General features: G+C 36.4%; 1 protein-coding gene across 2 annotated transcripts; it reads right to left on the bottom strand.

Moving 5' to 3' along the window:
* Positions 1 to 1,207: 1,207 nt before the first annotated feature.
* On the bottom strand, positions 1,208 to 25,278 carry LOC139135828 (alpha-2,8-sialyltransferase 8E-like). Of its 2 annotated transcripts, none has more exons than XM_070703562.1 (7): positions 25,078 to 25,278; positions 7,294 to 7,550; positions 5,813 to 5,957; positions 4,505 to 4,617; positions 4,250 to 4,339; positions 3,267 to 3,508; positions 1,208 to 2,341 (listed from the first exon to the last, which is right to left on the bottom strand). In XM_070703562.1, the coding sequence occupies exons 2-7, from the start codon at positions 7,518 to 7,520 to the stop codon at positions 2,094 to 2,096; spliced, it is 1,065 nt and encodes a 354-aa protein (XP_070559663.1). In that variant the 5' UTR covers positions 7,521 to 7,550; positions 25,078 to 25,278; the 3' UTR covers positions 1,208 to 2,093. The 2 variants fall into 2 exon arrangements, with proteins under 2 accessions (XP_070559663.1, XP_070559664.1); XM_070703563.1 differs by lacking the exon at positions 25,078 to 25,278 and adding an exon at positions 15,509 to 15,633.
* Positions 25,279 to 26,159: the final 881 nt, after the last annotated feature.

Below are 26,159 nucleotides of genomic sequence, written 5' to 3' on the forward strand. Positions count from 1 at the left end.
GTAACCAACAAACCAACATATCGACACTATTCTGATCAGCCACAATGTACAAACTTTAAGATATCCTATTGATATTTACAACTTTGTGATTTGAACGAATCATATGCAACATAAGCAGGTAGGTTCACTCTTGGGATCGACTCTCAAAAACGCCCTCAAGCGACCGATCTTCTCATCGGCGTGAACTAGCTTCTCGAGATATACTAAATGTTAACGGTTCTGTCGCCTGCGGCGCACTACATATGTGGCATGCTCGACGAAGGGTCGTAAACTTGCATGACTTGCGTGCAAGTAACGTCACTTTGAAATACTCAAAAACAACAAACATTATTCTGAAATTGCTAACTCAACAAAGGTTCATGTTAACAAATCCTAAATAATACTGGAATTTGTTAACCTTCAAATTTGTTGAGTGAACAACTTCTCCATACAGTATCAAACACATCAGACACATGACTGCATTAAAAAAATCAAAAAATGCAATCGATTGAAACGACAAAATTCTACGCAAACATGGGTCACCGCTGACCGGGTGATCACCGAAGATACTGGGAGTTTTCGCCGACGTCTTTTCAGTTTCAAGTTGTGCGTCCGGACACAGACACGCCGGGCATTTGTCTGGGGATGTATATAGTTAATGACCATGCTTTAACATGATCATTTTACAGGTACACGGGTCTTCGTTGAAATAGCTAGCCAGTGGTACTTTGGGTATCTTGTACTGTTTTAGGCAGTGCGCTGTCAGCATTAGAAAAAAAATAATTGAATGGTGAATACTTACATTAGCGTGTCCTGTTATGAAAGAAAAACCTAACAGCGAGAAGAACAGACAACAAGACTGAAGGGATGTAGAAAACAAAACTGTCAATAACACGATTGGAACTAATTTTGGATAATTGGATGATAAAGCAATGCCAATTCAATCTTTAAATGTAATCTCATCTACTTTTCTTTTCCAGTTATACACTTGCTTTTATGAGTATTTTGTAATATCGCAACATTCGGCACCTATCGCTTTTGAGAAATTTGAAAAATATGAAAACCCAATTATCCCAAATTAGTTCCAATCGTGTTCAATCGATATCGGTTATTTATAAAGTAAAAAAGTATGAATGCAAATAATAGCTTCCTAATGGCCCATCAAATCTTGAATTTGTGTGTTTATGAGCAAAATTATTCCTGACACTAAAAACGCACATTGTAATAATTGTTTTCTATGTATGTCTTTGGTGACATCGTTTAATCATTATACCCATGAGGGTCCCCTGACATGTATTGTAAGCATACATATGCAACGAAAGTCCATGGTAGAAAAATAAAACATAAAATGTGGTCTCTCAATAAGTTACACAATACAAACAAATGAAATATTTGGAATGGATGAGAAAATCTCGAGACAAATTGTTAGGAAAGAATTCAACTTCGCTGCTCTTGCAAAAGCAGGTCATTATGCATGCACGAACCTCATCTACCAATCAAATCTTAGAAAGTAAAAGAATTGTATGTCCTGGCTTTGCTCATCTCTGAATAAACCCTAATTATATGCACCCTTTACAGGACAGTACTGCCGCTTTGCCTCGAAGAGCGACTCAGGCTTTAGAGCTCTATGTGGCAACTGAACCTTGGTAGGATTATATTTTGTAAGATGCACATCAACTGAAACAACAAACAAACGAACAAGGGGTACACTAAGTCTTACTTTCCTAAGTCAAGGTAGCAACGACGTCATGCATCTTTAAAGGTTCAACGACCGTTATTGTTGATGTATTTTGAATTCTGTTCGTTTTTTTATTAAACTACACTTTCTTGTTTTAGGCCTAATATGACATCTTTATGCCGAGTGTTGGACTTTTCTAGTCAACACAGTCTGCAGATGTATGTGCCTTGATGTTCATTAGCACTGTTGACAACTTAGTCTGGACTGTAATTCATTCGCATGTTAGATAAACATTGCATATTATACACATTGTCTTACGTTTGCTAGTCTAATACATTGTATTTCATCGTCATACAATAAAAAGTTGAGAAAATTCATTTGTTTTATAAAATAGACGGAATGAAAATATGTCTAAAATTAAAGCTTTTTTTAGGGATCACGACGAACTGCATTTCCCAACATGCATGTGGATAGCTCCTTTGTTATGCAAATCACGCAACATCGTGAACTCTGTGTGCATGTTGTGGTGCAGTTTCTTCAACTTCTCGGGCGGTAACATCACTGCGTCCTTATCAAAGTAATGATAATATAGCGGATTCCCATCAGGGTCGTTTGGGAAAGGCCAGTATCCATAGAGGTGAACTTCTTCACAGAAACTCATCGCCCCGCTGAACAGAAGAAATCCTAGATAAGATAGAGGTTGAAATCGACATTGGCTACGAATGAACGATAACAAATGGGTTTGTTTCACCAGAAAATGCGTTTAAAATTACCAGAGAGGTATTTCTATAGTTCAACTCATCGTGTCCCTGGTCCAGAGTACATACACGTAATTAGGAAAATTCAAACGAAATGTCGTTTTTTATCATTAAACACTTAACTATTCAAACGAAATGTCGTTTTTTATCATTAAACACTTGATAACAACGAAGTTAGCATTCACAGTTGTGACTGACAGATAAACTACAAGAGCTGTAAACCAGCTGCTTTCAAAAAAATTATAACAGAGGTATTTTACATTATTCAAAGGTATTATGAATAAACCGGAGACAAAAGTGATAGTTATTTGTAACCCCTCCTCCCCGTGCAACGGTTCAACAAATTTCCCTCTCGTCCCCATTGTCTCATCTCCCTCAGTCTGCATAAAAGGGAATCTCCCTACTGGCTTTCTCTTTATTATAAAATTCACCATCACTGCCCTCTTACCGATTATGGCATTACCATTGACAAATTGACAAACCTCTAAAAAGACAACTGAATTCAACTTTGTGCTCAACAACAGGGCCCTTTCTAAGTTGCCCGATAAGAAAAGGGTAACATTTTCAAGTCACAATTGCTGATATTCCGCGGTGCTCACACGAAAGGCAAAAATCGCTGGCCAACAACACTCTTGTTCGCAAACTTTTTGACCGCCGCTGACGCAGTATCTGTTGCAGAACAATCGTTCAAATCCAGACTCTGATGCATAGACGACACATCAAGATGTATAAATAAAATTTTAATTATTGAAAGTAACATCAGCTGTTCTTCTTACAGGTGATATAATTAAGATAAACAATCTTATTTCACATACTTATTTCCGATGGGTAAATTTGATGTTTCGTCTCACCTGTTGTTGTCCTGCGCTCTTTGATATTTCGGGCTTTCCAAAATTTTTTTACCAGAGTGATGTGGCTAGGATGAGGATAGACCACCTTGAAGTTCAGAGGTTCTAGCGCGTCTTGCACTGCAAATGAGAGGTTTTTGCAGGAAAAGTACGTAAACGCTGGCATGTACACCAGGGAATCCGAATATTCTCTCTGCATGTAGTCTTTGAAATCCAGTGTTCCGTTCTTGTCGAGACTTGCGTATCTGTCGTAAATGACAGAGGAAAACAGTAAAGCGTATTAACTACGCCCACACTGACATAGTTTTAACAATATCTTTTATACAGGGAAGAAGAGTCTGAGCTACAATCAACTGAAATGTGTTATTAACTACACAGCAATGCGGGGACAACGTTAAGTTCTCTGCAGCAATCTATTGCGTCAAAGACTGCGGGACCAAGAATTGTATTTAATGAATATTTAGCCATTTCATATCAACGCATAAACTTTTCGAGCTTCTAATCCCTCGCACATGCATACCTTTTATACAAATCATTTCATCGTTGAAAAATTACAAAACAATCATTTGTTTTATGTTTGTGGCTATGCCATGAAGAAATAACATCGATAATGTCACATAGAAACCATAAGCTGCTAAAGTAACTCAAAATCAAGTTGTAGCTCATATATATTTTATACACACACACACACACACACACACACACACACACACACACACACTCTATCTCTCTCTACACATGTATGTATGTATGTATGTATGTATGTATGTATGTATGTATGTATGTATGTATGTATGTATGTATGTATGTATGTATGTATGTATGTATGTATGTAGTATGTATGTATGTATGTGTGTGTGTGTGTATCTGTGTGTGTGTCTGTATGTATGTATGTATGTATGTATGTATGTATGTATGTATGTATGTATGTATGTATGTATGTATGTATGTATGTATGTATGTATGTATGTATGTTTTTCGCATACTTTCGTTCTAGGATGGTTGGGTTGCAGGTGATCAAGTCTGTCTTTGATCCGACGTCTTCAGAATAATTCCGAACACTCGCCAGATTGAATCTGAAAAATATAGACAATAAACAAATGTATTATTGTTTGCTTTTACACAAATGTCTTCAGATTTATCCTCCATTTTTCTTTAATATAGAAATCGATGTCTCGGCGGAAAAGTAGAATAAAAATATGTATATTTTCTGCAAATCATTCATGGTTGATGAAACTTGCCTCATTACAAAGTCTGCAGCGTCTATGGATTGACCGCATTTGCTACCGAGCAGAATGCCACTACTCCCAACCAAGCTGCACTTCTTGAACGATTTACTTGCGAAGGGCATTTTCTAGAATTAGAGAGAGGAATCGTTAAGCAATCATTTTGCCAGGACTACAGCCTGTGTGAAGCCAATGGCGCTTGCTGCTAGCAAGCAATATCATTGACTTGTGTTTTCTCAGCCGGAGCGAAATGTTTCTTAGGTAATGTTATCCCAGAACGTGTTCAGGAAATATTTTTAAACATCATCAATAGTTACCGTTACGTAGATTGCTTCTTTTCTTGAAGTTATTTACATGCTTTTAAAATTATTTTTTGTACATGTTTAATTTCATTTTTCCTTCTTGGTTGAACTTTTGACATTGCTCATGATATATTAGCTCGCATTTAAAATAAAAAAAGTCTTTTGTTGTTAAGTATTATCTAAATAACTGGAATCGTTTGATACTGCCTTAAAGATTTCGCTGTTTTCCAATTGGTGTTTGGAAACTATAGTAGAGTCGGGGCAAGGTTCCAAGACAAGAAATTGACCTTTTTAAGCTAACTATTGTCTAGTGGTTAATAAGCTCAAAAACCCCGTAAATTATATATTTCATAAAGCCTAGATATATAGGAATATTTGGTTACAATAATGTTACCATTGTTTACATAACTATCACGTGACAGGCAATTTGCATAACCTTTCGAAAATCGGTTTTCCCTATGTTTTGTTTAAATGCCTTGAGATATGTGGCTGAAATTTGTGTGAGTGCAAGCTGTTTTAAGGATCTTCCAAAAAGTGTCTCAGAATTATTTAAAACTTTCTCAAACAATTTTTATGCCAGAAAAAGTTCCAGGGGGGTAAATTTAACCCCAGTTGATTTCTTTAAAATTGTGCTCAAATAAAAACTAAGCAAGATATAAAAAATCTGAGATACGCTTTTGAAGAGCGTTGCAACAGCTTGCAATTCATCAAGATTTAGTCAGATATTTGGAAGTATTGAGACAAAACATAGGGAAAACCGATTTTTGAAAGGTTATGCAAATTACCTGTCACGTGATAGTTATGTAAACAATGGTGACGCTGTGGTTACCAAAATGTGCCCCTATATCAAGGCTTTCAGAAAATGTATAATGTACGGGGGTTCTGAGCTTATTAACCACCAGAGAATTGTTAGATTAAAGAGGTCAATTCTTGTCTTGGAACCTTAAGTTCTGTTTTACAAGTTCCCAGTGATGATAAAGCAATCGTATTCATTGAATGTAATAGATACATCGAGGGTTACCTTCGGGAATCTTTCAAAGACATCTGATGTTACATTTAAACGTGATTTTCTTTCAGCTTCAAACTTCAACGTGTCGTTGAGGTGAACATTGGTCTGCGTTGTCAGAAATAATTCCGTCGTGTTACATTCTCTCTCGAGGAGGGCGCTGTGTGTCAATGTACAGGTCCAGGGTCACGCGTACGGTGGTAATCGCACACAGGTCCATACCGAAGAAAAATATAGCAGTATATTTAGACTATAAACTCATAATATTCATTGCAACTTCCTTCTATCTAGCGTATCTAACCTCCTTTTCATATTCTTAGGCATAACCACCACCTTTAAATACTGATTTTTGGACAGGTATCTTACAAAAAAATAACCATTAAAGCATTGTCACATCGGGAATAATTCCATTGCATTAGTTGAAGTACTATCCGGTGATGACCATGGAAACAGACAACTGATACTTTCCTCGTCCATGGTCCCGAACAAAAAAGATAATCACAGGTCAGCAAGTAATGACACAAAAACAATGCTCATGGACCATGATACTTTTTAATTCCAATTTGCAATATAAAACATGTTTTGACTGTGTGACTGTATTTTCCTGATGTGCGATGGTATGGAGTTTTAGTGTTTGACAACTGCATACTTAAGATTGTTTGAAACGATTCCAAGCTTTGTGAATGGGACTCAAAGATTACCATTATGAAATGCTTTTGTTGAAAAGCAATGGAATAGGAAATCAAACAAATGATCGATATTACGAGGAAAATTATAATTTTGCAGGTCAAATGTGAACATTCATGAGTTATATTTGATCAACTTTAACGTGTTCAACGTATTTAACTTGTATAGCAATAGCTAAATAATGAACATGGAAAGAGAAAAGTGCTCAAACCAGAAGACGTACTTAGGCTCAAGGTCGACGTTGCAATATTGGTCAGTGTTGCATTATACGTTGCCCAAGATTCAAACACAAAAAGTTAAGTGATGTCAAATTAAGACGTTGCAAATGTTAATATGTACATAGTTTGGGCTCCAAATATCTAATTTTGTAAGTTATAGGTCTTATAACTCTTTTAATGTACCCCAATCTACCCTTGCCTATCCTATATGCCTGCCTGCCAGCCTGCCTCTTTCCCTCCCTCCTTCCTCCCCTGCCTACCCACCTACTTACCCTTACTTTACAAAATCCTTACCGTAGAGACCCCCTCTTACTTACCATAGACTGGGCCCTAGTCGTCTGGCTTTTCTCGGCAACAATTACTGGCTGTTGGCTGAGGCGTTCGCCCCACGATCAAAGCAACAGCCTACCATCAGCGAGATGGCCAGCTGATGTTCAGTCCTTCAATTTATTGTATGCTTTGATACTTAAGTATGCCCACAGACTTGGAGTAAGTCTAACCATGGACGTAAAAAATAGACTTACGGCCATGGTCTAACTTATTCACACTTTTCCAGTACACATCTTCACCTTCATATTGATATCAACCTACCTTAGCTTATCAGCCTCTTCTGGATCGAAAGTCCAGTCTCTTTTGATGCTTTTATAGATATTCACCACAGGATCTTGCGATGGTTGCATGGAATTAGCAGCTTCTTTCTCGATCTCTATAATCGGTGGTCCAGCAGTGTTGAGTACGTATACGAGGGAGAACGTAACAATAGTCGAAATTAGCCCGATTATGACAAGAGGTATAACTATCTTCGATCGCTTCGTCATGGCTACTGGAATGTGAACTTATCAGTAAACCTGTAAGAGGAGTGGTGAAAAAAGTTTTAGTTTGTTCTCCAAAAGTTAAGTTTAATTCAAAAACACGCGGATGCGCCAAAATCTACCAACTCGCAGCAGGTTGTTGGACGCTGCCAACACTGACTATGTTGCCAAATAGTAGGCGAAAATGTTGACTATGATTCATTCATTCAGTTTAGCAACTAAACTGGCTATACAATTTAAAATGAATGACATCACCCTGTGGTACTATAAAGAGCTGTATTTCTATTCGGTGTTTGCACTGACTGTTAGGCAGACGCGACGATTGAGGGGATTTATCATTCTCCCAGACACGGAATACGATCGTGTTCAGTGGGTACCCCGATTTTGATATTCAGACAGGTGATAATTGAATGCTCCAAATCCCCCTAGTGTAACAGATAGTGCTTTCCCCGATAAACCATATCGAAAAACTCCCGCCCAGTTTATGCAAATACCTGTGTCATTACTAATCCACCCATTGTGCGCCCACGGTCCTGTAACTTCCCGTTTAAATGACAAATGTACTTCCACATTACATGGCAATTTATATTTAACGAGTCTAAGTTTCATGGTTTCTTTGGTTTAGTATATCAGTATGACATCAATCGATCTGCAAAGACAATTTAAACTTTATTTTTCAAGAATTAAAAAACGTGAGGAAGCAAAACAAAGAAGTAAACGGAGGGATATTGTACTTGTGCAATGTGACGAAAGAAAGATTGCATTTCTTCCTATGCTACTATGTTAAATGCTCATCAGATATCATCCAAAATAGAAAATAAATTAGCACTAAATATATCCCTGCATTTCCATCTCTATATAATTGATAACAATCATTTGTTTCATGTTTGTCTCCATACCAAGGAAAACTCAAAATCAAGTGAAAGCGGCCTTATGTATACTTGCAAATTTAAGGTTTTCTTAGTCTGCTCTTTCTAATGCTGCTGATGACTTATGTCATATATATATATATATATATATATATATATATATATATATATATATATATATATATATATTATATATATATATAAACAGATTACTTCAAGTACAAAGTAATGAAATCTATTACTTAAGTTTCATGCATCTTGCAATCCTCAGATAGAGTGAAAGGATTACTAGCTCGACACTCTTACATATATGATCGGGACGAACCATTCTATTGTAGGTAGTGTTAAAATTCGATAAATAATATTATCAATGCTGACAAATCTACACTGTTAAACAAACGCTCTGAGTTGGTTTCAAAATGTCGCCACCAAAACAAATATTATTTATCGAATTTTAACACTACCTACAAATAGAATGGTTCGTCCCGATCATATATGTAAGAGTGTCGAGCTAGTAATCCTTCACTCTATCTGAGGATTACAAGATGCATGAAACTTAAGTAATAGATTTCATTACTTTGTACTTGAAGTAATCTGTTTATTTATTTATAACGGTCTGCCTTTTGCATTGAGCACTGTAATTTCCCTCGAGGACATCTGTATACTTCATATATATATATATATATTATATATATTATTATATATATATATATATATATATATATATATATATATATATATATATATATATATGTACATATGTGTGTGTGTGTGTTTGTGTCTGTCTGAGTCTGTGCTGTGTGCGTATGTATGTATGTAAGTATGTATGTATGTATGTATGTATGTATGTATGTATGTATGTATGTATGTATGTATGTATGTTTGTATGTATGTATGTATGTATGTATGTATGTATGTATGTATGTATGTATGTATGTATTTAGTATGTGTGTGTGGTGTATGGATGTATGTATGTATGTATGTATGTAAGTATGTACGTATGTATGTATGTATGTATGTATGTATGTATGTATGTATGTATGTATGTATGTATGTATGTATGTATGTATGTGTATGTATGTATGTATGTATGTGCGTGTTTGTGTATATATGTACACTACGTACAAAGTAATAAAAGTTTCATGCATCTTGCAATCTTCAGAGATACATTCATGTTATTGTTTTTGACCCTGTGCTTTGAAATCTGTACGCTTGGGTGGATATTCTTAGAGAGAGAGAGGGGGGGTAGGGAAGGAGTTACGGAGGTAAGGAGCACGCCATTTGCGTGTTGCGTTGGTGATGTATGGTGGCTGGAGCTGTCGCCGATAAAAATACGCCAAAATTATTAGTGTGTATTATGTTAAATATTATTTTAACAAGTGATTTTTTTAACAAAAGAATTCATGTTAAAGTAATATCGAAACAAAAACGAAAAGCGTTTGCAAATAAGACAAAATATTTGAAAAAAAAATCATTTTCTTTGATTTTTGAAAACGAAAAAATCAAACTATAAGCTTAGAGATTAGAAACGAAAATCGTTAATTTTATGATTTTATTTTGATTAAAACAGCAGGAACACTTCATTTGAAACAATTTTTAGTCCCCACGGACACCGTCCGGGGGGACTTATAGGTTTGGTCATCTCCATGCGTGCGTGCGTGCGTGCGTGCGTCCGTCCGTTCACGCAGATATCTCAGAGATGCAAGAAGCAATTTCAATCAAACTTGGTACAAGGATTACTTCATATGTCATACAGATGCATGTCGATTTGTTTTGTGATACAATCCAATATGGCCGCCAGGCGGCCATTTTATTACAATTTTTTTCATATACAGAGCCATAACTCAGACATGTTTTAAAAATTTTTATTCAAAGTTGGTACAAGGATATTGACCAATGTCATAGATATGCACGTCAATTTGTTTTGTGATACGATCCAATATGGCTGCTGTGTGCCCATTTTGTTATGATTTTTTCATATACAGAGGCGTAACTCAGGCATATCTCAACCGATTTTATTCAAAGGTTGTACAAGGACATTGACCTATGTCATACATATGTAGCCTACGTCGATTTGTTACGTGATACGATCTAATATGGCCGCAAGGCAGCCATTTTGTTACGATTTTTTCATGTACAGAGCCACAATACTCTCAGGCATATCTCAACCGATTTTATTCAAAGTTGGTACAAGGACATAAACCTATGTCCCACATATGTATGTCAAATTGTTTCATGATATGATCCAATATGGCTGCATGGCAGCCATTTTGTTACAATTTTTTCGTGTCCTTAGCCAAAACTTGGGCATGTCTCAACTAATTTTATTCACCGATTTTATTCAAACTTAAGGACATTGACCTATGTCATACATATGCACATTGATTTGTTTTATGATACAATCCAATATGGCCGCCGTGTGGCCATTTTTTCCGATTTTTCACGTTCGGAACATAACTCAGATATGTATCAAGCAAATTTATTCAAAGTTGGTACAAGGACATTGACTTATTTATACATATGTATGTCGATTGGTTTCACGAGATGGTCCAATATTGCCACATGGTAGCAATTTTGTTATGGTTGTTTCATGTCGAGAGCCATAACTCTAGTAAGTCTGAACTGATCGTATTCAAAGTTGGTACATGTACATTGACTTACGTCATACATATCTTGTTGATTTTTTAAACAGTAAGATCAAATATCGCTGCATGGCGGTGATTTTGTTACAATTTTCAAATGTACAGAGCCATAACTCAGACATATTTCCACCAGTATCATTCAAAGTTGGTACAAGGACATTGACCTATTTCATACATATGCTCATCAATTTGTTTCACGTCATGTAGCAGTAACATGTCAATTATTGAAGTTTCGTATGTAGGCTGATATGTCAAGAAATACGTACTGCATCATATTCATGAAACTTTATACAGATGTTATCTGATGTTAAGCTCACATTGCTTTAACATTGAAAAAGACATTTATCAGTGTCATTTTAATTAATTTGTAATTGCATAAGTAATGAACTTTCCTAATTAGGGTGATATAGCCACAAATTAATACAACGTCAAATGTGATGAAACTTGATACAGATGTTGATCTCATAGTGTTGTAAATACTGCATCAAACTTTATGAAATATGGTACAGGTGATAATCTGTCAAGTGTTAGAATTGTATGCAAAAATGTTTTGCAACATCCTGTTGATTAATTCCTAGTTGACTCATTTTATGAACTTTAGGATGGTGGCTAATTGGTTTTATGTTTTCATCACCATGGAACTCATTCTTGGCCATTGAGCGCCATCTGTATAAAAGTATTTTTATCACAGACCCAATTAATGAAGAGGACTCTATCCTCTCTGAGGACATGTGATCAAAGTACCCATTAACAAGTGGGGACTGTGTCATCAACGATGACTTGTTCTTGTAAGAAACAAAAAATAAAATCATATTTTAAATGAATAAAAAAAATTAAAGTATACAATCATGCTTTTTGGGGTATGGCAAGCCGAGTGTTGCAAAATTCATGAACTTTATGTTTATGTTCATAAAAAGCATTTTTGTGTTCATAAAAACCATGTTTATATTCATGAAAACCATTTTTGTGTTCATAAAAAAAATTTTGTGTTCATGAAAAACATTTTGTGTTCATGAATTTTATGTTTATGTTCATAAAAACCATTTTTATGTTGCTTTCTAACTTCGGGCGCATAACTTTAATGATAATCAGACATATTTTTCATAGCCCTGTCCTAGTGCAAAACTTTAATATATCAGACTTACATATATCTATGATATATGTATATATAAAATATATAAAATATATATATATATATATATATATATGATATATATATATATATATTATATATATATATATATATATATATATATATATATATATATATATATATCTGAGATATCTGTATGTTTATAATTTTTCGGCGCGCCCTTCAAGCGCATAACTTTAATGATAATCAGACATATTTTTCATAGCCCTGTCCTAGTGCAAAACTTTAATATATCAGACATACATATATCTATGATATATGTATATTTAAAATTTTTCGGCGCGCCCATTGAGCATTTCTTTAAAATATCAACAATAGTTTTCAGCATGCCCTTCAGCTGCATGACTTTCATACATCAGATATATATATATATATATATATATATATATATATATATATATATATATATATATATATATATATATATATGAAAGATATACATATGAATATATATTATATATATATATATATATATATATATATATATATATATATATATATATATATCAGAGATATATATATAATATTCGGTACGCCCTTCAGGCGCAGTAAATTAATATATCAGAGATATGTCAGAAATATCTTGATGTCTGTAAATTGAAAGTCTGTTTTGCAAGTGTACTAATCATTATGAAATCTGCAGCTCATATGAAAAGCATGACAAGTTCCTGACACTTTTCTGTTTCCTCTATGACATCTAGTATGCATAGAAAGAGTGGAGTACATTCACTGCTCATTCAAAATACTGTTTTCAAACTTTAGATATCAAACTTTTAAGCTCCTATCTTAAAACTGACATGACACCAATTTCATTAAAACACTGAATGACTGAATGTTTAAAATATACCCCAAAATTTTTATATATATATATATATATATATATATATATATATATATATATATATATATATATATATATATATATATATATATATATATATATATATATACACACTGAATTATTCAATTTATATTCCACTTTATGTTTAACCTTTGTCCTGCGCAGGAGGGTCACCTTGTTTCTGAAAGTTGGAATAGGGGGTCAGCCACTTTTTGACGTCAGCAACAAATAATCCACAGCCCCGTCAGGCCAAATAAACTCACCAGTCCCTTATGTACAAGTCCATTGATGTATGATAAACAGATTGATTTTGCAACATCGCCGCATTAAAAAAAATTCTTTGAAGGAAAAATGCTAAAAAAATTGCCAGGATTCACAAGAAAAAAAAACATCCAGTGGAACATGTGGGAAAAAAAAGGCCCCCCAAAAATCTTCCAGACCCCCCAGGATATCAAATGGTCCACCCCTAAGTTTCCTGGATGAAATACAAGGGAAGTGTAATAAGCTCAAGTTGCCCATGGAATTTATCATCTGCCTTATCCTTATTAAACAAAAACTCCCTGTGTTGCACTTTGCTATTTCTGGTGGCATTTCCGACAGGGACTGAAATTCGCAACTGACAGTGTGTTTCTGTGTCATCAGATCTAACGCGACGTTTATTCCGAGGAGAAACTGTGTGTTAGTTATGGACTGGTAATTACTCCAAGAGCCCGCAGAGATTACAGGTGCAGCCAACAGAGCTATTCATCGAAAAAGCTATTCCGGAAGCATTTTTTGAGGGCCGGGGAAATTTTAATTTTACTGGGGCAGGGGACATATTTTTAGGTGGCAGTGGAGCAAATTTTAGTTTTTTATGACATAAACGTGATCATGAACACAAAAATAGCTGTTATGAACACAAAAATGGTTTTGATGAACATAAACATAAAATTCATGAACACAAAAATGGTTTTCATGAATATAAATATGGAATTCATGAACACAAAAATGATGTTTATGAACACAAAAATGGTTTTCATGAACATAAAAATGGTTTTGATGAACATAAACATAAAATTCATGAACACAAAAATGGTTTTGATGAACATAAACATAAAATTCATGAACACAAAAATGGTTTTTATGAACATAAACATGGAATTCATGAACACAAAAATGATTTTTATGAACATAAACATAAAATTCATGAACACAAAAATGGTTTTCATGAATATAAATATGGAATTCATGAACACAAAAATGATTTTTATGAACACAAAAATGGTTTGCATGAAGATAAAAATGGTTTTGATGAACATAAACATAAAATTCATGAACACAAAAATGATTTTTATGAACATAAACATGAAATTCATGAACACAAAAATGGTTTTGATGAACATAAACATAAAATTCATGAACGTAAAAATGGTTTTGATGAACAAAAACTTTCGAAAGTTTTTGAAAAATAGTTACCTTGAATGATAACGATTATTGTACCTAATTTGATGTCTATTTTCATGAACATAAATATTGTTTTGATGAACATAAACATAAAATTCATGAACACAAAAATGGTTTTCATGAACATAAACATGGAATTCATGAACACAAAAATGTTTTTTATGAACATAAAAGTAGTTTTCACGAACTTTGCAACACTTGGCTTGCCATATTGGGGTATGAGATTCACAATGGCGGGGATATGAACGCTTCCATCGCATACACAGCATATAAAGAATATACAACGTATAAAGAGAAAATTTGGCTTTGCGAAGTTTGGAAGCGCAGATGAGCACACCATGTACCTAGGCGAGGTGGGTGTGCTCGGGGGAAGCAAGTTTTGGATTCAAAATCGACTGCTTTCGGCGGAGAAACCGCACGCCGCAAATCCGAGGCGGTGTCGGCGGTTTTTTCCGTGGCAGTCAGGGCTGTGGAGGGAGGCCGGAAACACGAGAAGGGTCATGCAGCATTCGGAAACCGTTCTCCGCTTAGCTACTTACATGTTTAACTTTTCTATTATCATTTTCTGAGACTGTTCGCTGATGAGAGCCACTTACAATACGACATTGAACTATCGTATTATACGTAATGAAACTATCCTATTATCGTTTTCTAGGACCTTTCCCTGTTTTGACCCGGGGTTTAGACCGGCCTCCCACCACAGCCCAAAGGCGTAGCGTGTTTTGCAGTAGTAGCCTCAACAACATGCTCACCAATATATGAAAGCAGTATTAGTAAAGTAAGTACACACCTTAAGGCAATTTAATGTCGGCCAATGCCAACTGATCTTGAACAAACAGCAAGTCCAACGGAAAGGTATTTACGAGAATGAAATATAAATAGGCTGTGTTTGAGTTCACCTTTCATCACGGTGCATGATCAAAGCCCGCCTTGTGTTTTGAGCTATCTGCGTAGTATTATCCTAGTATTGAAGATTGGCCTAGTATGGTACTTCCCTCGCCAGGTGCTATGATCTGTTTAAAGATTTGTTTCTCAGCAGTACCTACCGTAGCCACGAATTTCTGTCAACTCTTAATTCCTTTTGGTAGTCGGTATTGTTCCTTCAAATTGTGCCCCACATATCAACATGCCCTATCCTAAGCGCAGCCCGTCGAAGAGATTTGTGCCACAGTTAATATTAATGTGTCAAGAGTTATAGACCTCGTGACTATCGTTGCCAACGGCAACTCCACTTTATACGATGTCAGTTACAGATGAAACTAAAGGCGGTTAATCAGCAGCTGGCAATATGTGTTCTATCAAACCACAGTTCAAGAGGGACAGTTATTTTACTTTCAAGTTTTTCATTTTTAGTTCTTCATTCACAAATACTCTAAATACTTGAGAGGGGAGGGTGGGGACGCTAAGGAATCAAGACTGATATCTTAATTTGTTTATATCCCCTCCCTTTCAATACCCTATAAACATTCAAATCTCCCTCTATATCCGTTGTCTAAAATACTCAAACCCCTATTATACAGCCAAACATTTTAACCTAACATTTTGATGTGATTTTTAGCGTTTTTAATCTGCATATCAACTCCAATCTCTTGTTTTACACCTATATAGTCAGCATTCAGCGTATCAACACAGCCTTCTTATGTGTCAAGTACACTTGTATTGCTGGCAGTCGCATTTCAGGCCAGCTATAAATGCATTGTCAGTTTTATAGCAACAACACTGCATATTCATATACTCTTGTGTTAGCAAGCTGAAAGTATCTCAACATGATTGTAAAAAAAGAGAAGTGCGAGAAATGATGTCGATAAACAAAATGAAAACGTTGAAGAAGAAATACCAAGTTTAATATAGCTACCGGTCATTTGCATCTTGGCTACTCTCTGAGGACAATAGGCTTTATTACATCCCGCCATGTGAGTGCAAATCAGTGCATTGATTTGAATAGGAACATCCGGGAAGTTGGCGCGCCGGTGAAAGATATACTGACCGGTTTCCATGGTTACCCGGTCCTGTGAAGCCGTTCGACGTTTTCGACGACAAAGAAGACGCTTAACTCTAGATGTAAAATATCCATGCGCGCACTGCTATTTTGACTTTCGTTAAAATCTGTTTGATGTTGGTCGATAACGGTAAAATTGTTTGAAAATGCCCTGCATGTAACCATGTAAAGCATTAACTGTGAAGAGGCATGTAATAAAAATATTATTGCCTGAATACATGGGTTTATGTGCCCTCGCAGCAGGAGACAATTTGCCCTCCTGGCGTCGGGCAAATTGTCACCTGCTCTCGGGCACATTATAAAAACCCATGTATTCAGGCAATAATATATAATATGCGTTGTAAAATGCCAAATACATATAACCATATAGGAATAGAAGTAAACTGTATTACAAACGGGGAAGTAAACTGTAGGGCCAAACGGGGACGTCGACGGCACGGTCGGCTGGCGCACAGGTTATCGTAACGTTGCTTGGATAGTCGTTCGAGGCGGGCGGCCGCAGGTCGCCGTTTACTTGGAAAAAAGAGATTCATGCCGCTGCAAATACTTATCCGAATACTTATACTGCAAATACTTATACTTAAATATTTATCATTCTCTTTTTTCCAAGTAAACGGCGACCTGCGGCCGCCCGCCTCGAACGACTATCCAAGCAACGTTACGATAACCTCTGGGCTGGCGCAAAGTGGTGTAAAACCTCAGTGTAAATGATCGGGTACGGCGCGGTGGTGTCTGTATACGTAGCGATTGCAATGTACAGCGCCGCCAGTGGTGGTAAGGGAAAAATTGGCAACAAGTAGGCGCAGGCGCATTAAACTTAACGCTCACCGTTCAGGTGTTGATGTCTACGGTCAAAACTATTTGTCTATTTTGCTCGGTGGGTACGATTCTCACTTTTCCCATTTCTGCCATTGAAGAATTGAGACAAAACATTTGAAAAACCGATTTTTGAAAGGTTATGCAAATTACCTATCACGTAATAGTTATGTAAAAAATAATGACACCAAAATGTTCTCCTATATCTTGGCTTTCAGAAAATGTATAATATATGGGGGTTCTGAGCTTATTAAGCGCCAGAGAATTGTAGATTAAAAGGGTCAATTTCTTGTCTTGGAACCTTAAGGGGACCGGCCACGGCTTATAGACACAGACACCCGTGTATTTCTTGTTGCTTTATGTGTGGGCACTTCTGATCGTAATTGATCAAAAGTTGCTGACAAAAATCTTGTATTTTAATTACTTATCTCCTGAGATAATGCAAAAATGGCTGTTATGCTGTTGTTGGTTTTGGTATATGCGCGGGCTATATTAACTTTAATATAAATTTTGGCAGTATTTTGTTTAGTATATGATCTAGACTCTTGTTATACTCCCTATGGCATGTTGGAGTGTCCATTATTCATTTTCCAAATACAGTGTGTGTATGTGTACTGTGCATTTGTATAATTGAACCAGATATGAACTGAATATGCTAACGTGTTTTACAACAGGTTCATTAATAGTAGTAAGCTTCACAGAAGAATAAGATATCTGTTATATCACTAAATGTAGCAGGTTTTATCAACTTCGCACAGTACTCTCAGAGTTTAATCACTAATTACAAAACTTTATTTAATATGCAAATGAGCTGTTAATTAACTTGACACTGCTCAATACTTCACGGGACAATTAGATATCCATCAGATCAACATTTGTAGCACGTTTCAATTAATTTAATGCTGTAATTTCAGAGTAATGTCACTAATTACTAAGTTCATTAAATATGCAAATGAGACCTAAATTAACTTGATTGACACTGTTCAATGTTTCATAGCACAATAAAATATTTATCAAATCAATATCTGTAGCACGTTTCACCAAATTTGGTGCCGTAATTTCAGATTTACATGCCTAATTACAAAGTGTATTAAATATGCAAATGAACCCTTAATTAACTGAACACTACTAAATGCTTTACAACACAGTTAGATATCTGTCGGATAAGTATTTGCAGCAGTTTTCGTCACATTTGATGCAGTTATTTCGGAGTAAAATCACTAATTATAAAACTTCATGAAATATGCAAATGAGCTAATTATTAACTTGACACTGCTCAATGCTTCTCAGTACAATTAGATATTTATCAGAACAATATGTGTACCCAACTTCACTGACTTTGGTGCCGGAATTTTAGAGTTATATACCTAATTACAAAGTTCATTAAATATGCAAATGAACCCTTAATTAACTTCACACTACTAAATGCTTTACACCACAGTTAGATATCAGTCGGATCAGTATCTGCAGCAGATTTCATCACATTTGGTGCAGTTATATCGGAGTTATATGACTAATTACAAAACTTCATAAAATATGCAAATGAGCTATTGATTAACTTTACACTGCCTAATGCTTCTAAGTATAATTAGATATATATGAGATCAATTTTTGTTGCATGTATCATTAAGTTTGGTGCAGGAATTTCAGAGTTATCTCACTTATATTAAAAGTTCATTAAATATGCAAATGAGAAGATAATTGACATGACACTAACAGTATCATGATAATGTTCTGAGATTGTCATCTGTGAAAAGTTTCATGAAATTTTGTGCAGTATTTCTTGATATATATCTAGACCTGTCATTACAGTCTCACTAGAGAAACCATTGTACGGAAAAAAAACGATATTGCATAACTTCATTAATATGCAAGCCACACTAACCAAAATCTAATAAGTTCTTGCAAGTAGCATATGGTACCTGTCTACCAAAGTTGACTTGAATTCGTTCAGGCGTTTTTGAGTTATCGTGTGAACAGACAGACAGACAGACACACACACACACACACACACACACACACACACACACACACACACTAACATACACACACACACACTGACAGACAGACAAACATCGCTATGACATTAGCCCACGTGTTTACACACGTCAGCTAAAAATGAATTTCAGTGTGGATTCTAATCCAGTCACTGACAATAGTATTTACATATACGGCAGTGTTGACAAGTTGCATATTGTGCGTAAATCAGCATGCTGATTTGAGACAGGAGAAACTGCAGTTGATACAATGTATATTCAAAAGCAAATCGACAGTTGCAGCTTTTGACCCCTGCTACAACACTTATTTGTTTCCTTATGACAACTCGATGATATTCATACTATTGCAGAGTTTTGTAAAATATTAAAAGGCACGAAATCCTATCAAATTATTCCAGAATTTGTTTAACTATTATTAATATTTGCCCCATTAGATGACATAACAATGTTTTTATTGACTTACCTAACCCACTGTTGAATCTGAAAAATGTAAAGAAAAACAGACAACCAAAATATTTTGAGAACCCCTACACTCTATACTCTGCAAGACCCGAGGTGCGAACATTGTTAGACTCCCTTCTCACTAAGTATTGCACTGTAGCATATCCTTCCATGCCTTAAGCTATCAAGTTTGCAATACATCGCTTTATTTTGACAATTCCTCAAAGAAAGGGAATGTACAAATTTTACAGAATGTTTTATTCAATATAAACCGACACTTCTAACACATTAAGCTTTCAATTGTAGTGTTAATTTAGTTTCGCTACACTGTACAACACTTGTTCTCATTTGCATACAACTTTGCACCTCGCTCTTGAATTAGATGCTATACTCAGTGTAAACCTTTCTAATCCCCCTCTACTACCCCAAAATTTTGAGAGCCCCCCTTGAATTCCTCCAGCCCCCTCCTTACCCAGTACTTGTGAATACACTCATATTACATTTGATCGCAAGCTATGTTTGTCGGAACATTTTCTCTAAAGTTAGTATGCGGCTCGAAAGTGAAATACTTACACTTTTGCTCAAACTTTCCTCAATGAAACTTTCAACCACTTTCTTCAAATCACAAATAAAAATGGGAGGGGGGTTACCGTGGAAATTTGGTGCAACAAAAACAACCCACCCAATATCTACCAATTTTTAAATTCAAAATGGCTGTGTTAACTCTATAGAGAAAAATGCAGTTTTCAATTTTCGAATATCAGTATCAGAATGTTCTATTATGGTTTATGTTTTGAACGGTAGACATTTTCTTACACCAAGAGCTTTAAAGTGAGCCCCAATAGTGGTAGATCAGAAAAGAACTGTAAAAACTTTGAAGTCCGAATATTAGTACGCGAGGGGCATTCTACCTTAAAAAGTCACCCTATTACATTTTTTCCCATCCGGACTGTTCTGCTACCCGAGAATTTCAGTTCAAAATTAATTCCTACAATTCCGATGTTAATGTCAGAATTGGGATAAAGACGCTATTATGGCCCGCCTACTATTTATCATGAGCCACGCAAGTGACTAGCCGCTAGCATGAAATAGTCAAAGGTGGTAAGGGCTGAAAAAAAGAAAGTAAAGTTGGTCAAAATAAAGAAATGGTTGAGTGCAGTATGAACTGGCAAAGAAGTCGATAGAAAGACTTAGTTTGCTTTCGTGCTGACAAGCAAACGGAAGACTAACTCCAGATTTTGGTGGACTTGCATGACAAGGTGTACCACCAAGGAATTTCTCGGAACATATTCGAGCTTTCAACATCGAGTCAAAAGAGAAAATACAAAGTAACAGCATTTAATGGCCGTGTGCTTCTATGTGTGAAAATGCCACAACTATAAAGAGGCAATTACATGAATTTCCTTAGAACCTTTAGAAATCTTTGAAATTACATTCTGACATTTACATTTTTACACTGGTCGACGATCTGTTTTGCTCATTTGCATATCAGCCATTCTATGACAATCTTGCAGATTGAATGTATCTCTTTAGCAAACACTAAAGGCAAAGTGCAAGCATTGTCTTAGTGAAGACTTTTAACAATTTTGCCATTTTTTGTGATTTATTTTACACACTGGAATATTACTTATCTAATCAATTTCATTTGAATAATCATAAAGTTTCATCAATAGAAGAATATTTCTACTGGAAGTTAATTTCCCTGAGCCGGTAATTTATGTGTTTGTGATTTTTGGCCGTTTTCATATTTTTTCCCTTCGCGCTGATCTTTTTAGCATAAGTCATTTAACCAACCTGAACAGACATACACCAAAATGACACTAAAAACATCCCTATGAACTATTAAAGTCATAGAAAGTCATAGAAATGGAACTTCTTGGATGTAGAATTTTCGGTCATTTCTAGTAAATGAATTTTGATGTTCCAAAAATCAAATATTGTCCCATGGTGTTCATTTGGCGGCCAATTTGGATTTCAACAAAAATCGTTTGTTTTTTATACAACTTTTGAATTAGGCATCACAGGAAGAAAAATAAACATGTTTTGAGGTACATTTGGCATGAGATATCGATTTGAAAGAACTTTTTTATGATTGAGACACGTTAAATACCCCAAATTTAACAAAAATGTGAAAAAGTCTATATTTCACACCAGCAAACTGAAAATTGGATCTCCTCTTCATGTTCTGTGTCCAGCTAGCTAGCTGGATTTGACTACATTCAGCTCGTCCCAATGTGACAAACATCGCATGCCAAGTTCTATCTCTGACTGAATTTCATGTCCAAGGCTTTGGTAGTCCGTGTGGGCTACCATTCCATGGATTTTGGTAGCCCCATGGAAAAGTTGGTAGTCAGTGGACGCGGGACTACCGCTAATTTCGAGCCCTGAATCTTTTCGCAAGAGGGGTACTCAAGACTCTGGCCCTGTCTTTAAATACTGGGAAGTTGATGCATCGTTCAGAAACACTTTCTTTTCCATTTTTCTACAGAAGATGCATTCTGGAGGGAACAGCCGCATGACAGATGAAGTTTAGGGCTGATTAGACGAGTTTGATGCAGAGGCTTCATTTACTGCTAAACTATGTCTTAAGTGATCCTGCTTTTTCGTAAACTTTGATTGAAACCTCGATGATAAGCTGTTTCTTCAAAATCTGCACCTTGAATCCGTACTGCGTAATATCAGCCTTGCGATAGGTTGAATCACGTGGTTCAAGTAGTCATCCGTCACGAATGTCATGCAGCTGAGCGAGGTTTTCAATGGCAGACCCCCTCGACTTTACTAAATGTTGTGAAATTTAGATGCTCAATGCCATTTATATGTTAAATACAATTTACAGAAGGACGCTTCTGTTGTACTTCTGGCCTATAGTCGTGATTACTCTTTCATTTTATTTTGCATGAATATCCACCACCACCATCACTCTATAACTACTATGATTTTTAATTCACTACCACCTGTTACAGCTAATACTACAAGTCCAAGCTTACACCTACCAAAGAGACGGGAAATTACAATTTTCAGTGATATAATGTCAATCATATCATTCCAGTATATTTATATTTCACATTCGTTAGCCCTGATTGCTCCAGACAGTCGCATGACTGTGTATGTATTCGTGAGATTCTGCACAGTATGCCATTCCGAAGTCACAGTGGATTTTTTTCACTTTATGTTTTTAGTCTTATACTGATAATATATAATGGCAATAAACAGCCCCTGGGTCTTGTATACCACTTGGTTTTGACCATTTCATCTAATATATGTTGTTAACCTGTCCAAAGATTGTCGTATAACCTTCCAAGCAGTGGTTTGTTGCTATATATCACTATATATACACTAAAAGGATTGAGGATGAGGAGAATTAACTATTTCTCCTGTAATATCACCTTAGCATGAAGAGGAGATCCAATTTTCAGTTTGCTGATGTGAAATACAGACATTTTTCTCATTTTTTGTTAAATTTGGGCATTTAACGTGTTTAATTTATAAAAGCGCTGTTTCAAATTGATTTCCCATGCCAAATTTACCCCAAAGCATATCTACTTTTCTTCCTGTGATGCCTAATTCAAAAATTATATCGAATAAGCGATTTTTTTGAAATCCAAGATGGCCGCCAAATGAACCCCATGGGACAATATTCGGTTTTGGGAACATCAAAATTCATTAACTTATGGAAATCCGGTCACGACATGCGACATGCGACCTGCGACTTTAAAACTGCGCCCTGCGTGTTTATTCACAGGGTACAGGGGAAAGTCCCCTGGGGTGGGGAGGAAGGTGTTTTTTGTGCAACGGTTTACCCTATTTGATTTTATTAATTTTGACTGTGATGTTTCAAATAAAGAGTTCAACTCTACAACGTCTGACTGCTTTATTATTACCGACAAGTCCTTATCTCCTCTCCAACTTGTGTATACACCACTGTATTTGCTCCGAAAACATTGCCAACTTGCTAATCCGCTGTCCGTATCAGCGGATTAAGTGATTGAGTCAACACCACAGCCGTCCCACACGCATCAAAATTTACCCTGCGGTTTATCAAACTGCAACTTGCGACTTCAGGGTGCTCTGGCCTAGCTGCCACCTGCGAGTTTCAAACTGCGACCTGCGAGATCACGACCTGATCCATGATTTTAGGTATTTGGTGTTTATTGAGAGTATGAAAAGCAGTCACAAGTAATATCAGTGATGGGTGGTGTCATTTAGGAAAGAGATGACCTTCGATGACACAGCTGTGTTGGCCTACGTGTTGTTCGGTTGCTTTCAAAGTCCGGTTTCAAAGGGACAATGCTCAACTGATCACCGATTTTCATGAATAAAATTTGTTTTATTGATAGGCCTACTTCAACAAGCATGTTGTTATATATGTTGTTTCCTAAAGTGTTGGCTATTTCACAGATCGAAATGACCTAGTTTAGGCCTAAAGAAGTATTCTGTGGTTGTTGTACTTCGATTCGGTGACCATGCACCCAGCGCCGTGGGCGCAAAATAGGCAACGGGGTAGTGACGTTGGTTGTTGGCAAACACTGGGCGGGATGGTTAAACACTTGCTTAGTTGTTGGTTTAAATCAGAGAAACATAAAAACACCTGGGCCAACCGATTATCACCTTTGCCTGAATATTACGGAAGTGTACAGGGTTCACACAATTCGAGCCTAGCTTATAACTGCCCGTTTGTGGAGTACAGTCCATGTAGCCGACAATGAGATGCAAATGTATGCGGTCAAGGTCTCCTCAACTAACTTTCAGCTGGTTCTTCACTTTCTACTATTTTTATAGTTTTTTTTTACAAAGGCACAGACTTATTCTACCTGCAACTTAAAACTGATAGTGATTTTGTAGCTCATTCTTTACCATTTTCTTAGTTTTTGGTTGCCGGTAACAGACACTTCATGTTCGTGTCAGCTACAGTTTGACAAACACGCAGGACGCAGGTCGCTGTTGTGAAGTCACAGGTTACATCCAGGTCTAAATGCCGAAGTCGCAGGTCGCATGTTTCAAACTCGCAGGACGCAGGTCGCAGTTTTGAAGTCGCAGGTCGCATGTCGCATGTCGTGACCGGATTTCCATATTAACTAGACACCCTTTGGATTACAAAAATGTTTAATAGTTAAAATATGTATCCGTGGAAGTGCATGAGAACCCTATCTTCCGACCCGACGACTAACACATTTGTCGTTGATGTTAGCGATTACCGAAACTATCTATGTTTAGAAAGATGAACGTTATCATCTGTAACAATAAACAGCGTTCTCAGAAGGCAACTTCCGCGACGGTGGTCAAATTGTTCCTATTGCTTTGAATTGTTGGGTTTGTTTTTCAAGTAAGTATACATACAAACATAGGCTGGCAAAACACTTACCTCGCCTCAGGACAGAATCTACAGAATTTCTCTGAAGGCACCTCTGCCACTTGGTGTACGTTAAATTGCTTGATCCATACTGATGTGAAGGTCACGTATTTTTTTTTCAAAATTGTTCACACTTATCGTCAATACACCTACGCCTGAGCATGTCAAGGTGACGCATTTCATTCTTTTGTGATCACTGGTGCAATCGGAGACGCAGTATTAAAACCGTATACAATTAGAAGCTGGGAACTATTCAGCAGCGACAGGCAGTCAGCGACAGGCTGTGAGTGCGGTCACGCCCTAGATTCTGATCTAGGCTAATTATAAGCTTGCAGTAAGCTACAACAAAAGTCATACCACAGGGAATAGAGTAATCTTGTTGTTGTTGTTATTGTTGTTGTTGATGGTGATGATGATGATGATGATGATGATGATGACGATAATAAAAAATATTAAAAAACAATGTGTCATTCCTTGCTGTTATTTGTCGATGTTGTAGATAATTGTAAAAGAAAACTGTAATCGTGACAAAAAAACGACGTAGGTCGCCCAACGTCACTCCCGTCCTATTATACAACCAAAGGTGGAATCGAGATGCCCCTGATCAAGGCTCATCAGCCACCTTCAAGGCCCCAAAAAACCCACCCCATTTATGAGCGATCGATTGAAATGTGCTATCATAGGCATTGAAATTTATCTCACTGACCTAATTTTGGCTTCACTTGAACTACCGACCTGCAAACGAGTGGAAAAACGGCGATTTCCAAGTCGTACTCGGTCAAAATCGATCACATTTGAACTTCCCGGTCGATGGTGATGGCTCTGTCGTCACTGGGCATTTAAATTGACCAATTGGGGGCCCTGACCGGGTACGACTTGGAAATCGCCATTTTTCCACTCGTTTGCAGGTCGGTAGTTCAAGTGAAGCCCAAATTAGGTCAGTGAGATAAATTTCAGTGCCTATGATAGCACATTTCAATCGATCGCTCGTGAATGGGGTGTTTTTTCTGGGCCTTGAAGGTGGCTGATGAGCCTTGATCAGGGGCATCTCGATTCCACCCTTGGTTGTATAATAGGACGGGAGTGACGTTGGG

The sequence above is a fragment of the Ptychodera flava genome, chromosome 6 (assembly GCF_041260155.1).
Source record: "Ptychodera flava strain L36383 chromosome 6, AS_Pfla_20210202, whole genome shotgun sequence".
Classification (NCBI taxonomy): domain Eukaryota; kingdom Metazoa; phylum Hemichordata; class Enteropneusta; family Ptychoderidae; genus Ptychodera; species Ptychodera flava.